General features: G+C 36.8%; 1 protein-coding gene across 3 annotated transcripts; it reads left to right on the top strand.

Moving 5' to 3' along the window:
• The first annotated feature begins 5,155 nt into the window (after window positions 1-5,155).
• On the top strand, window positions 5,156-14,130 carry LOC114523989 (octopamine receptor-like). 3 transcript variants are annotated; one of them, XM_028545075.1, is made up of 6 exons: window positions 5,156-5,612; window positions 5,820-5,879; window positions 5,971-6,436; window positions 9,459-9,506; window positions 12,068-12,762; window positions 13,052-14,130. In XM_028545075.1, the coding sequence occupies exons 5-6, from the start codon at window positions 12,112-12,114 to the stop codon at window positions 13,454-13,456; spliced, it is 1,056 nt and encodes a 351-aa protein (XP_028400876.1). In that variant the 5' UTR covers window positions 5,156-5,612; window positions 5,820-5,879; window positions 5,971-6,436; window positions 9,459-9,506; window positions 12,068-12,111; the 3' UTR covers window positions 13,457-14,130. The 3 variants fall into 3 exon arrangements, with proteins under 3 accessions (XP_028400876.1, XP_028400878.1, XP_028400877.1); XM_028545077.1 differs by lacking the exon at window positions 5,971-6,436; XM_028545076.1 differs by lacking the exons at window positions 5,156-5,612; window positions 5,820-5,879 and having other exon boundaries at window positions 5,910-6,436.
• Window positions 14,131-15,715: the final 1,585 nt, after the last annotated feature.

The following is a 15,715-nucleotide window of genomic DNA, read 5'->3' on the forward strand; positions in this document are numbered from 1 at the left end:
CAACCTCTAGAATTTAGCTACATCGAATGAAGTGCAAACTGAAATTGCAAACTGAAATCGTAATTGACTTAGTTAAATCCTAGTTAACTCAGAAATAAACATCGATTGGACAATTTTGTCCGTAACTACAGTTAAAAGTTAGCTATATAGTCTTTTATACAACCGGCTCCAGCACAAGTCTGCTACTTTTTTGGCGGGAGGTCTTTACAGGAGGTTGGGCATGCAAGCTCGGCTTTGTTGAACATCATGGGAAAAAATGACGGCATGTACTGTATGTCAGTCGATGAACAACAACATCTTTACCAATTTAAACTTCCAGTCAAAACAATAGGTAAAACGCTACGCCAGTGATAAATTTTGTCAAGGCTTCCTTTGCGGATGAGTCAGTTTATTCTCCGCATGTTGTCCCATTTTTGTCAACAAAGACACAGCTGACTCACAGCAAGCGGAAACAACAACTGACCCAATGCTAACACGCTCTTTCGCAGAAAAAAGTTCATATTTTTCAAAGAAACTTTACCTTCCAGCCACAAACGTTCATCATAGAGTAGACTACAAGTCAATCCTCACTGAATTGATTTTAATGCCATACTAACTGCAGCCAAATCGTTTTTACATTGAAGACAAAAAAATGTTGATTTTACTGCACGATGATAAAAAATGCGATTAGTAATGCCTATTTCAAAAGTAATGTGCTGTCCGGCCATAAATTTGACGGGAAAGTTAGACGGGAAACGTCGGACGAGGAACCCCTCTGTGAACGGATTCATTTCACTCAGACGAGTTTCCTGTCTTCAATGAGTTTCCTGTCTAAGACGAGTTTTCCGCGTCTCTAATATGAATTCGGCTATCGAACACAATATTGGTTTCTTAAGCTGTATACAATAAGGGTCTAAATATTTAATAAAAACTTATGAATGAATGAATGTTGAACAAGCCTCCAAAAAATTAAAACATGTATGATTATCAGTGGGAAGTTTGAGCAATTTTGTCAACGGGTCTTCCTGGGTTGTGCATGATGGTCTAAACGCAGAAGCCGTTGTATTGTATATGTAGTCATGTAATTTTGACATTCATGAACTGAATTTATATTTTCTATAGTGTTTTGCATTTTCCAACGTTATATTAATAGCAGTCTTTTCGTCGTACGTGCTTAAGAACACGAGCGTTGACATAAGTTTTGGGTAAGTTTTGTCTATTTTCTATGCTAGCGGTCAACTTATTTCCTGAAATGCAAACGTACTGATCAATAACGATTAGGAAATAAAGCTGGCTACCGCGAAAGGGTTGTGAGGCGGTATATTTGTTTTTTGGCAATTACCAAATCAATCTCGTGGTTTTGTTGTTATAATAAAGTCTTTGATAACGAAACAAACTAAGGTCAAGACTAGAAATTTCGGTTACATTCAGGGCTGTCGGAATCAGATATTGACAAACGAAAAGAAAAGAATAAATACTTAATGCTGACGCTATATGACGTGTGCGTTAAATGCGAAAGATAACGCGGCAATGTGGTTGATTAATCATTCAAATTTCCTTTGATAAGTGTGATTCATTAACATGTCGATATATATAAATCAAATATGAACTTCACGCGTGTTATTGTTGAAAATGCAAGCAAGTGCATGTAAATATCTACAAACTGATTTATGTCAGCAACGGTATATAAAGATTTCAATCAATTCAGAGAATCTATAAGGTAGGTTTCTCCTGGCTTTTTCTGGTGATGTATATATCAACAAATCCCATATTACATTTGAGCATTTAGAAAGTATTATTGTGCTACTTGGGTACTCGTTTAGGGGAAGCGACATGCAAGATAACTTTCTCGATAGAAACGTTTCAAACGTGACTTTGACAAGATGATTTTCACCTCAACGCGGTGAAATTTGACCTAATTTGCGTGCGAGCCTTTGAAGATGACGTTTCCTCTTTTGAACCAATTAAATTTACAACTGAACTAACTGTGTGGTTTGTGTTAATTCGACGGCCGGTTTTATAAGAATCTAAATATATATATACTCTTTGCAAATTCTGAAATCGGTTACAATAACAGTTTTAAATGTTCGATGATGACATAAAAATAGGCGAGGTTGGCTATCTTGACGAACTTTAGAGGCTGTAAAGTTTTCTGTTGAAATTATAAAGTACAAATCAATAAGTAATAATAAAACACAATATCCTTTTGCTTGATATATACTATATGCCCGTATTCAAAAGGGATCCATTCCTCACTACACTTGATGCGATATAAACATTTCAAAATCATTTCCTCAATTGATTCAAATTCGAAAACAAAATTTGAGTTTGTCATTCTGCCATCTTTTTTTTATCCGTGGAAAATTGGAACTATAAAACTATTGCATTATTATTCATGGCAATATACTGACAAATTCGAAAAGGCGTTTTTCTTTAATTTCTGTCTCGGCTGGAATTTTAACGTGTATTTCCCAAGAAAGTTGTAGCCAAAAACATGGGACTTGTGAAAAGCTGAGAGATATTTAGCTATCGCCAAAATCTTGCAGTTAAACCGCTTTAAACATGCTTATATAGCCTTAAACCGCCTTATTAGCCTCAATACCGCCTTTAACGGGTTATGCATGCAATAACAGGAGTGTCGTTGATCGATTAGCTTACATGTGCTAATGCGGCTTGCATGTTTGTTTTAGTATGTTATCAGTCACGCGAGATGCGAAAATATGATGGCCAATAATGGCACTTGTAAATTCTGATGTATACTAAGACTGTATATATATATTCAAATAAATAATCTTGATATATTTAAATACAATTGCCAAAATTATACGGCGGACATTTTGAATGCATGCATGTTGCATGTTCACCCACAAATTTCGGAAGAATATGAAGCCATTGATGATGAGTTATTATCTGGGTAATATTCTTTCTTCCCCACCAAACCTCTTTAAACATCCGAAAAACGGCAAATAAGACTTATCGTGCATGGGACCATCAACATATCTTTAGTTTTGGCTACGTCTTAAAACTTATTAATGCATCTCGGAATGAAAACTATCTTTAGTCTTCAGTTCAAAGAGCTTCATTTGATGTGGAAATTCTAAAAAGTATATACATAGTGCATACATGCACGCATGGCTTTAATTATGCTTTGTTTTTGCGACACGGTAGTTAAAGCTGCATCGTTGAAATATTTATCTCTCATCTAGAGTTCTTGAAATTTTTATGTTGAAAGACGGAACGATACAGATAAAAACCCAGTATGGCAGCCCGACTCTGCATGTCTACTTTATCATTTTCAGGAGGGGAAATGCTGAAATTGAGAGATAAATGACTCACAAAATATATCTTGAATCAGTTAATGAAATAATCATAATGTTTGAAATATGATGCTCGAAATGCTTGATAATGTTTGAAATTATACAGCCAAAGAAAAAAGATAATAATCGTTCATATTCCTTACCTGCACGAGTGGCAAGTGTTATTAAAATTGTGTCGAAACTTTAAAAACTTTGAAAAATAACAATTATATATAACCTACTATAAAGCCGGTTGAACCAGAGTTGCAAAAAGAGTTCAACCTTACTCCGGGTAGGATTTCAAGTTTTCAAAAACTTCCTCAAAATAACGTTACGTCACTCAGTGAGTCAAGTGGCAACCAGCATTAAGAAATATTTGAATTTTTGGCACTTGCATGTGATCAATTAGATTGTTTAACTTTAAACCTTCCTCACAAACCTCATTCAAAGCAAACCTTCCTCTGGGGGGTACCCGCGTACCCGCAGCTTTTTTTCAACTCTCGGTTGAACAAAGTTTTTGAAGTTAAGTAAATTTTTAGTAGGTTTTAATACAAGCAAGAAACAGCGTGATCGCACTTTCTTGTAATATAACTCTGGTAAAATCATAAAATTTGGTAAAAATGCCAAAGGCAAATAACGCTTTCGATGTTTCGTCCTCATGCACTGTCTTTTTCTCGGGAGTTGCTCTAAGAGATCCAACTCTCTTATGCATGCATGACGAATTAAGGCCCTTGCGGCGTGGAAACGTAAACGTGTTTATCGTAGTTTTTAGGCAACTGTTATATATATTAATGATATATATATACCACATTTGATGCGCCTGCATGCATTCTAAAGGCCATTCAAACGATCCAATTCATTTTTGACGTATGGAATGTAATTTGTTATTGATAAAGCAGTACTGTGTCGGCCTTAGTTGATCAGTTTGCTGTTCATAATATATATTGCAAGTCAACAGACTATAAAACATCCATCAAAAGGAACTGACAAAATTGGATCATGTGAACAGACCTTAAAACACTGTAATACACGATTCTGAATACAAAATAGCCAATTCTGTCATGCCAATACCTATAGTCAAAGTCAATAATATACAAATATTAACGGTTCAAAGAATCGGTTCCATTCAGTTACAAATTATCTATAGTGTATCTATAATACGTATATGGCATTTCGTTATTTTTGCACGTTTTGTGTAAGAATCAATCACCAAAGCCATCAGTAATATATATATATGCATTCCAGGCAAAGCAAACACAAGCTGTGTAAATAGCGATATATAATAACGTACGGCTTAGAAACAGGAATTTCCGAATATAAAAACGTGATATAGACTATAGTTAATCCTTCCTAATCCTTCCTTGCGGTAAAACGTCATTTTATGCTCGGAAAAAAACAGAAAAATAACATAAATTACATGATTGTGACCGATATCAACAACATGACAAAACGTTTTGATGTTGACTGAAATGCATTTCGTGTGAACTTAAAGAGAAATATGATTTGGTCTAATGACATATTATTATTATTCAGTCTGATGAATTGTTTAAGGAGATACTTGCTTGTTTGTAATTACGCGAATCCCCGACTCAAACGGACAAAAACGTTCTCTAAATGCCTCTTTCAGCTCCTGAAAACGTCTAATAATTTTTATCGATCGAAAGCTCATAGATAATCTTTTGATAACACTTCAGAGCGTGCATTGCGGCTGCGGGGGTTGCATGGAAGGTCACGTTTGTTAAGTTTCCTTCGATTGTTATCGTGACAAAGTAATTAAATCATTTTAAGCTATCGATATTTATATATGGCAGTGACTATCGCAAAAATGCGGAATAAAGGTATCTGTATAGTTCAGTCTGTTGTTTATATACTTCAGTTACTTCAGTACCGATGGTGTCTCCAAAGTACACGGGATGCACATTCAAATATCGAAACTTAGTCAACGAAAAAAAAAGCGGGATAACACTTCCCGATGATTCAAGATGTATGGTCGAGTTCATTTAGGTCAGAAGATGTTCCTCATTGACCCATGCATATATGTACAATTAAGTATCGACTGCGCCCTACCGCGTTCGAATGAGTTCTTTTATCAACACGCACAAATTCTAAGCGTTGAAATTCTAAGGGAATTTCCAGTATCTTCGTATTTCCTCGATCTATTTCGTTTCTCAGAATCCCTGACATCATTACCTTTACGTCATTTCCAGGAACAGACATTTACAACCCTATGTTATACTGTATAATTGTTTTAAATTCCGTTATAGTATTTCTTTGAATCGCTCTCCTATAGATGGCTTAGCACTAAATTGGCTATTGACAGTTGCATATAACCTGTAGGTAGGTAGGTGCATGTGTTATCAATACACGTCTGATATGCTTGTCAGATTGTTGCCAAAGGTTTATGTGAAATAACAACGGTTATTTCCTACGGTATTTTCAGAAAGGCGAGAAGCACAAGTTTTGCTGACGAGGCAAAATACTGCGTGACTGTATATAATTTGAACGTTCGAATTTAATTTTTTGTACATATGTTTGGTGTTTCAGAGTTGGCATTGATACTGCAAGGCCATACAGCTGCGTTTGATCAGCGCCCGGAGAAGCAAGGTGCGTTTGAATAATTGCATACGTTTCGCTTATACGAGTACAATATATATGTATTATTAATATGTGTAAGAACGTATTCTTCTTTTGAAAGCGTTTATTTTTGGCTGTAAAACATCAGATTGGTACAACATCAATTGATCTAAATTTGTAATTAAACGATAAAGACAAACTTTCTTCTGAATTTATTTTAATACACTGATTGTAAATATTAAAATATACATACGAATTTTATCACGAGCGTCAAACGGAACTGATGACGTGTTTGTAAGAAGAACTTTATAGGTCAAAAATTATATAATTATATACTCATCAAATTGATGAATTGTGGGGCGAAGTACGTGTGATCACGAACGTGTCAACAAAGACCAGACGAATCAGATTTATTCAGCATTCTCATAATATACAGTTTCGTTATTCCGGTTACGTGTGGGTCACTCACACTCAGTCAGACTGAACGCGATCAATCGTCCCTACCAATAACCCATGGTAGCACGTTGAACCGTTTAAGAAGAAGACGTTGTGTGAATCATCGAGAGAAATTCACAGTCGGTTTGAAGGTGCCTGGAATTTGTAAATATGATATTATAGTGAGATGTCTATAGACGCTTTCATTTATGTGGTTATACTGTTGTACGTTTAAGCATAATATATGTATGTAAAAACCTTAGGACTTAAATGCTTTGATATCGATTATATAAATTAATTGCCTATTATTATATATAATGCAAATTTCATTTCAGACGGGGCGTCCTTGAGCTTAGAAACATCACGTTTCCGATATAGCTACTCATATATTGTTATATAGCATTATAGCATTACATAGCTACTCATTATACCACTGATAGATAGATACAGATTGTCCTAGATTTGGGGGAGATAATTTCGGCTAGTCATTTGAGAATTGAGATAGCAATGTAATGTAATACGGTATAAACCACCAGGGGCGGATCCAGACTGATGCTACCGATGCTAAAGCATCGGTCAAAATTTTCTAATAATATGCGAAATGTTTCGTAATACTCACTTTCGTAGCTTAATCACTCATTTAAACTTTGAAACAACACACATGTTTAAAAACTTAAAAAGTGAGTTGAGAATTGTCCAGCATCGAAAGGAGACGAAGGTAGCAGCAGAATTTGTCAATTTGGCGCTTTTTTATCGCGTAGCCGATATTTTTGTCACGCTTTAAATTCGACAATGTTTTAAAGTAAAATATATGCAATTAGATATGTAGTGGGGAATATTTAGTGTCTATGCAGCGCCAGTGGGGAATAATTTGCGCCAGTGAAGCACGATTTAGCAACAGTCCCGAGTCCTCTAACCGTGTTTTCCCACAGGAAGTCTATTGTATTCTTGTGGAATTTGAGTTTTACTGATGCTACTAATGTATTTATACATATCCACTGATGCTGACCGCCGCTTCAACTCTTGCATGTTTAATTTTTCATCGCCCGCATTTCTCGAAGCAAAATGGCGGACGATATGCAAATTAGCAGCGAACTTTGCTCATTCTTTCGAGACGAAAAGGCTATTCAAATAGAGTCGATTAGGAAGGAATGTGAAATGAAAGCCTTGTCAAAAGTCGAACAAACAAAAGCTTGGGATCCCTTTCGAGGTGGTAAGCATACTCGTGATTTGTACGCCGAGTTGCTTATTCCTCGGCATATAACGAAGGAATGGGAACGTCAGGGTGGAGAGTTGAGAGCTTTAAAGTGAGTAACTTCAATGACATATTAAATTGTATGATTTTTTAAAAGTAAACATGTTTCAACATCTCATGATGCCATCCTCAGTATGATATATTGAGTAATTGATACTGGGAATATGTATTTACGATTTAAGATATATTGATATTGGGAAGATGTATTTACTAAATTTACTTGCACACAGCCTGAGTAATATACGGGCATTTTGTGCTAGAAATTTGTTTCTTGGCGTAATATGATAAACTACAGTCCTCAGCTGCAAAGGTAGAACAGAAGTAGCAAAACCTCATATTTATAACTATTGCTTGATTCAGACTAGACTAGACATTAATTAATGACATTATAACATTACCAAGCCCATGAGGTTCAACTGGAGTAATTAATTTGCCATCCAGGGGCTGGGAGGTCTTTATATTCAGAGGTTGCAGAGGCAATATGAAAGCATAATATTTATCAAAGTTAATATGTTTATGATATCAAAGCAATATTCATACCAATTACATGACCTTTCACATTGTTTCAGAACCCTGGGAGATGGAAATTGCTTATACCGAGCATGCTCCAAATGTTGTTGGTAAAGACCAACTATGGCATGTTTTGCGAATGTTGACAAGCATTATTTGCCTTAACATTTTATAAAAAGATTGACTGTGTTATTATCTGCTTCTGTTGGAAGATCCTTTGCCTTAACATTTTATAAAAGATTGACTGTGTTATTATCTGCTTCTGTTGGAAGATCCTTGCCTTAACATTTATAAAAGATTGACTGTGTTATTATCTGCTTCTGTTGGAAGATCCTTTGCCTTAACATTTTATAAAAGATTGACTGTGTTATTATCTGCTTCTGTTGGAAGATCCCTTGCCTTAACATTTTATAAAAGATTGACTGTGTTATTATCTGCTTCTGTTGGAAGATCCCTTGCCTTAACATTTTATAAAAGATTGACTGTGTTATTATCTGCTTCTGTTGGAAGATCCCTTGCCTTAACATTTTATAAAAGATTGACTGTGTTATTATCTGCTTCTGTTGGAAGATCCTTTGCCTTAACATTTTATAAAAGATTGACTGTGTTATTATCTGCTTCTGTTGGAAGATCCTTTGCCTTAACATTTTATAAAAGATTGACTGTGTTATTATCTGCTTCTGTTGGAAGACCCTTTGCCTTAACATTTTATAAACATTGACTGTGTTATTATCTGCTGCTGTTGGAAAATCCCTTGCCTTGAACAATTTATAAAAGATTGACTGTTAGATTAGCGTTCCTGATACGTTCTTTTGCTGTGGCAGTTGTCAAGTCTTCCTGCACTGTTTCACCTTTTACCGAGCAACGAGGCATAATATTTTAGAGCAACAATAAAAGGCAATGCAGGACTATTTTTTGTGTTGTGAAACGTTTTTCACTTTCCATAACAAAAGATAACCCGTATTTCCTTTTCAAACAGTATGAAGTACGAAAGGAGGCATCTTTGACGTCTGGTATGTTTGCAAAATAATGATAATGACTAATGCCCATCAGACTATATATGCAAAGGTAAGTGAAAAATGTATGTTTCAGATTAGGTATATTTGCCAAGATACAAATACTTATAAGCAAAATTGACGATTGATTTCGGCGAACAAATTTTCAAATTTCCGCTCCCAAAATGCGGGAAATCGTGTTTGCGAGAGTCTAGATTTCAAAATTTTCCGGGGGAGCATGCCCCCGGACCCCCCTAGGAAGCCTCGCGCCTGCGGCGCTCGAATTCAGCATTAGTCAACCAAAATCGTGGATCCGCCCCTGTAAACCACTATACATGGTTGTCTAAATGAATCCATGATCTTAAAAACTAATATCACATAATTATTCTTATATGTTCTCTGTTCTGTCCTTAGGGTAATTCGTCTTTGAGGAGCTTCGTGGGATTGCATGCAGCCAATAAGGTGAGTCGCATGTTTACTCTGGGACAAAGAGTTCTGTTTAAAAATAAAGAGTTTTGTTTTACGTACGTGCAGACTGCTGTGCTCGACGCTAAAGGCACTTTCCTGAAGGGTGAAACGACGAATTTGGCTGCACGATTGCTTTGTATTATATTGTTTGTTTGATTCAGTGTGAGAATTCAATATGATCTTGCTTGCCATGTGGTGTAATGTACCTCAAATTTGCGTGACACCTGGCTAATTCGACGTATTGGGCACCCTGCGTTTTTTCAACGCCTTAAATAACTGACAAGTTCAAAGCTTTTCCAAACACGTTCAAACGCATATCGCATGAAAATATTTGCTTTGACCAGGAATTATGTAGTGAATATCATTCACCGACCACCCATAGACGCAGTTACATAAACTGACGCCAAGAGCTCGTAATAAAATACTTCGCATGCTGTTTACATTGCTATAGTAAACTTTTTAAGTAAACTTTTTTTAATCGTTTAAAGTAATTATCATATACATGTGCAAGCCATTATTCGGAAAAGGGGGTCGTTAATTGAAACTGTAAAGGACAGCGCATGCAAGCTGGTAACAAAAATCATGTCAAGTTTCGGTGTCTCGTTAAATTGTAATCAAAATATTTGTGCAAGAGACAAGCCCCAGCGTATACGAGATCCACGCATTTTCGGCAACTACAAGTGTATATATTGCAACAGTGTATCACTATATTGCATGGTTTCGCTTATAATTGTCTTTTCATCGCCGACACTATAATTGTAATAGGCTTTTAAAAACAGAAACAATTAATTATTGACGGTTTAATGATTTAAATGTGTTCAATGAAAACACAAGCGTCAAACCATGAAATGTGGTGAAACTCAATGGGTAAAATTATGGTCATTAGATACTTATGACATTATAACATGACGTCAATTAATACTTTGCTATTTTAGGCCGACCATAATAGAGTTCTTTCAGCCATCATATCAAGAATAAAAATATATCTCTCTATATAATGTTGAATTTCCGAGTTCTGATTTACAATAAAAACAAGCAATTGATTTCGAACTTTTTTTTAACCACAAGGCTATTGTACACTGACCATCATCTTAGCATATAAACATGAGCAGCATTTGGACATATATTTTATGAGATTAAGAATTCCTGCATGGTTTCTATCACCGGGCCTATCAAAACAGCGGTATTTCAATGTTATTTCATGCATGTATCAAAATAAACATGCTTTAGCCTTCTTGTACCGGCGTGTTGTATAGAGATATGAACCGCTTTGAACCGTTTACGAACCACGAATTACGTCAGAGATGCGTCTGTTAGGTGTGGGGGGGGGTGTAAAAGCGGTTCTGACGATGCTATAATCCAGTTTGGATAACTCCATAGTTCGCATAAAAGTTAATTAAATCTGGTATTAGACTAAATGCTTGAAGACTGCGGTAGATTCGCGTTGAGTTTTGGAAAGGAGAACGATTTTTGACGCTTTGAATTTGTTGTAATTTGTTCAGTGACACCGTCGAGGTATACGAGTCTGCTATTTGGCTAAATGTTTTGGTGGCTAAACTACCTAGAGACAACGCGTGCATTTATTTTCGTGAGTTTTAATACAAAATGCGTAGTTAAGTGAATACATGTATACGTCAATACGACGCCTGAAATGTTTTTTTTTCATGGTGGTTCTATTGTTTGTAGCTACTGTTTATATGCGATATACTGATAGCTTTCAAGTCAATAGTACACTCCTATTACAACAACACTTGCCTTGGCAAATGTCTACTGGAGATAAATTGGTTTCGTGATAGGATAAATCGCATCAGATTATTTCAGTTTTGAAACCGCAGTGGAAACGCAAAGGTATAGATCTACGGCTATGTATATGAAATAAAGATGGTCTCATTTGAATCGAGAGTTTGTGAAATCGCGCCTATTGCATAATCAACAGGCTGATGTGCTTGCGAATTTCGATTATATCTGTTTGTTATTTTTGAAAATATATTGTTTGAATTTGGTTGTTTATAACCTCGCTTGATATAAAGCAGTCCGACTACAGATGCACTGCAGAGTTGAACCAAATCGCGAAAAACCTTTCATTCCGTCCTGCATTTTTGCTTGCGTGTGTAGTTTGTCGTGACTGGCAATTGACAGATACAAATATGCTACCTGCAGTATTTATGCCAATGTTTTCCCCAACTATTCCAGTCTATGCGGAACTTAAAAGGATCTGCCAGCCTTGCACACGAGGTCCTCAAGCGAAACTTTCTGTGGTACACAATTCACAAGTATAACAACCTTTGGAAATCGGTCTGAGCGACACCACATTGTATCAAACTATAATAGGTGACCACTCATATAGAGACATATCGTATGACGCGTCTTTTTCGACATAAAGCCGGCAGTGGATATTTTAATGATTTATTTGGGGTCCGATTGGTACGAAGGCTATCCAGCGATGGCGCTATCCACCGGATAGTGATTTTTCAGCCGTTGTAGGAATGCTTAAAAAGGAATGAAACTAAAGATTAGAAGCAGAGAATAACTTTTTACTTTCTTTGCACTTCCAGGTTCGACCTGAACGCTCAAGTAAACAACGCGGAATTGCAGCGCGATGCAAACTCCGCTAAACAGTTCCGAGGAAATCCTCTTTCAGAATGACACCAAAGTCGCTCTCAATACGGACGTTATCAGCGCCATCTTGGGAGCCGTGATGGTGTTTACTATCTTCGGAAATATTCTGGTCTTATTTTCGTTCCACGCGCAACCATCACTGCGCAAGGTCAAATACTTTCCCATCTTCAGCCTAGCTTTGGCGGACCTGCTGTGCGCGGTCACCGCGATGCCGCTGTACATAACGAAAAAAAACGCCTCGTCGGAAAACATCGACGCCCGATTGGTCTGCGATCTTTACCGATTCTCGTACTTCTTCACCGAGTATGCGTCGATCATGAGTTTGATGGTGATAAGCATCGAACGATTTCTCAACATCAAATTTCCTCTCAAGTATATGAACTGTATGCGTGCACGCGTTATGATTTGCGTGCTCGTTGCGTGCTGGGTCGAAGCGTTGATCGTTGCAACGATGCCGTTTTACTGGCGTAACGAGAAAGACAAAGAATGCACGAACTCGCCGACTTCGACGTGGAGCATTGTAGCAATATCTGTGAACGTTTTTCTTCCATTCTTAATCATGTTCTCGTCTCATTGTTATATTTATTGCAAGACGCTGTGTGAATTCTGTCAAGATCACAGTGCTGCACATGTAAGATTGAACATTATCCTTTACCAACTTACAAGCCCTTTTACTCTTGCGATTTTTGTGTGATTTTCTGCTTTTAAGAGGTGGGAAAGAGTGGGAAAGTCAGGGATGAGCAGATAAGGGCACCTACACATCAAAGCATTCAAGACTACCCACTCGTTTACATCTATCAAAAAGGAAATCACACCGAAATCAAAATAAAAATTGCAAGTTTAGGCGGGGTTTAATACCAAGGTTGTATCGCGAATCTCACGAGGTAAACTTATCATTTATCATGTCATTTCTTTTTCAGTCGGCAACACCCGATCATCGTCGACGGAAAACGGTCGTACGCGTCGAGAAATGGAAAATAGAGAAAAGAGCAACGATCAGTTTTTCCGTTGTGGTCGGCGTGTTTATAATCTGCTGGGGTCCATCGACTATTTACTATTTCACGGCCAATGTTTCTCCCGAGACGTTCGCTGACCAATCGTTCAAACGCTACAAATCCATCGTCGGTGCAACGATGAAGATCCTAACGTTTTGCAATTCATTCATGAACCCTGTCATATACTTCTGGCTGAACATCGATTTTCGGAAGGCTTTTATACGAATTTTGAAACGAGAACGGCAAATGAGGACGCGCGCGGGGACTGGGAATTCCGTAACAATGACCTTATTTGGCAGCTTACATCAAAACAATGTCAATCATGTTTAGCCAGTAAGCCAGGAGCCAGGGAATGGCGGGAAAGAACTAGGACCAGTTGTCAAATGAAAATCCATTTCTCGGTTGAAACAACCCGATATCTTTTGGGATATAAATTATTTCGGCTTCAAATTTATGTCAGGACTATAGTTCTTACAACTAAATATAATCACAAAATTTCGACTAGTTTTATAAAGAATAACAAAAGATGGAATCGATTGAATACTGCAGAATGGATTTGTATTTTGACAACCCTCCTGATTGGCGCGCTGATTGGCTAAAAAATGAAAGCGAGATCACTTGAATGTGATCTACATGAATTTCATGATACGAACCACTGATCTCGTATAACACTGGATACAGTAATTAGTTAAAGTATCTATCAGAAACGAAGTCAGAATCAACGAACTGCTAAAGAACCAGAACAGAATGTGAAATATTTAATGCATGTGTGATCCTCACCCGCAAATGACGAAATATTTTAAGGACATAGCTAAAAAGCCATTATATGCACGGAACTCTATTTGCATAGATAAGATCTAATGTAGAGCAGTTTCCGCATATTATTTGCATGGGTGGTACCAAGAAGTTCTAATTAAGAACGCCCACATTCAAGTTATCATATTTGAGAGTAATTTAACAACTATGAAAAAAGTTTATTCTAAATATATAAAGTGCTAATTTTATGACTTGCGTCTTTGCAAAATAGCTGAAATAGTTGTTTTAGTTGATCGAGGTTGGGCCAACCGCAATGTTTACATTCCCTGGAATAAAATTTTCCCATTTAACGAAACGTTTTGGGCACAGATGTCGCGAGTAAAAAGGGGGAAAACTGTAAAAGAGATTATTATTATTAATTCGTTTTCTTCTAATCCTAAAAGATCTGGAATTTGTCATTTGCAAGTGATTGCAAGACAGCATAGACGGTTGGATAGATAGATATGGATATATATAAATGGATATGGATAAACATGGATAGATATATATTAATGGCAGAATTTCCAGGCTGTGCATATCGGATTCTAGGCATTCCATACTCTACAATGTAATCAGTAGATTCTACTACAGTCACTTTCAATAATTTATTAGTATTTGAATCTAGTTAAATGATTATTTTCAACTAGACACAAATACTAATAAATTATTGATCTACCTATTAAAATGTACAGTACAGGATGTTTAGAATCTACATGTAGTTGTATTCAGTCTCCGTAGCGATACTGGTCAATGAAACCATAATGCACTTATAAGAAAATTATAGCAGGTAAAAACCCAGCCCATGTAAACAGGAAATCTTATCAGATTTAAGCACGTTGGAAACTTACCAGAACCTTCTGCTGATATTAGCCCCTACATCTACATAATTATGACTTTGCATACATTATATGCACGTACATTCATTTTGAGTGTAAGGAAAACTCTAAGACCTCTAAAATGGTCACTTGAGTCCATCTTTGAAAGGTCTAGAGGTTTATTTCGTACGAGTTCAATTGTAAGAGAAACTTGGTCTCTGGTTCCCACGGTCCTCGCATGAATCACGATTCTCGCCTCACGCAATACCAGTTTCGTTTTTAACCAATCAAGATGTCGCGTGCGACGTTCGTCGCAATTCGACGCAAGTTCGCGAGCTTCAAGGAACTTCGTACGAGGACTGGCCGCCCCCAGAAGAGAAAAACCGTGTGAAACGAAAAACTCGTGTGCAACGCGGAAAATCGATATGGGAAGCCTATATACAACGAATGAGACTTATACATACCAAAATTTACAATAACGAATATTACACCAAAACAGGTGAAATTATAACAATGCGTGAAATGGATTTGGATATTGAAAAAGTCTTTATGGAACAAAACGATCACATGCTATTGTTAAGATGATAACACGACTACCAAAATCGTGTTATTTACTTATTTCAACACCTCAAAGTCCATTTTTTGCTTCGTTAAATCCCGGTAACCAGGCTCATGCGAACAGCCTTTAAGAAGCACTTTCATATAGGCCTTCGATTTGGCAGAAATGCACAGGTTCAGGCCGTTCAGCTTTACCGTTATAGCACTGGGCATGGCCCGTTCTCAAGAGGTTGACATGTGCTTATAGTTATATTGCGTCTTGGATTGGAATATTTTACACACTTGGTTGGGAAATGACGCATACCATTCTCTAGTGACATATCTTAAATAAACATACTGATACGTGGGAGATTCAATATTGAGTAATACTTCAATTTACCGTTAAAACTGAGTTTTGCATCGATCTCAAATCAGAAGTAAC

This window comes from Dendronephthya gigantea, unplaced genomic scaffold (genome assembly GCF_004324835.1).
Source record: "Dendronephthya gigantea isolate DGI-Jeju-01 unplaced genomic scaffold, DenGig_1.0 000029F, whole genome shotgun sequence".
NCBI classification, from domain to species: domain Eukaryota; kingdom Metazoa; phylum Cnidaria; class Anthozoa; order Malacalcyonacea; family Nephtheidae; genus Dendronephthya; species Dendronephthya gigantea.

What these genes read in the sequence shown, in the direction of transcription:
- LOC114523989 (XM_028545075.1), top strand. Translation starts at nt 12,112, where the DNA reads ATGCAAACTCCGCTAAACAGTTCCGAGGAAATCCTCTTTCAGAATGAC. An exon ending in AAGATCACAGTGCTGCACAT is followed by an intron (nt 12,763 to 13,051) that starts GTAAGATTGAAC and finishes TTTCTTTTTCAG; the next exon opens with TCGGCAACACCCGATCATCG.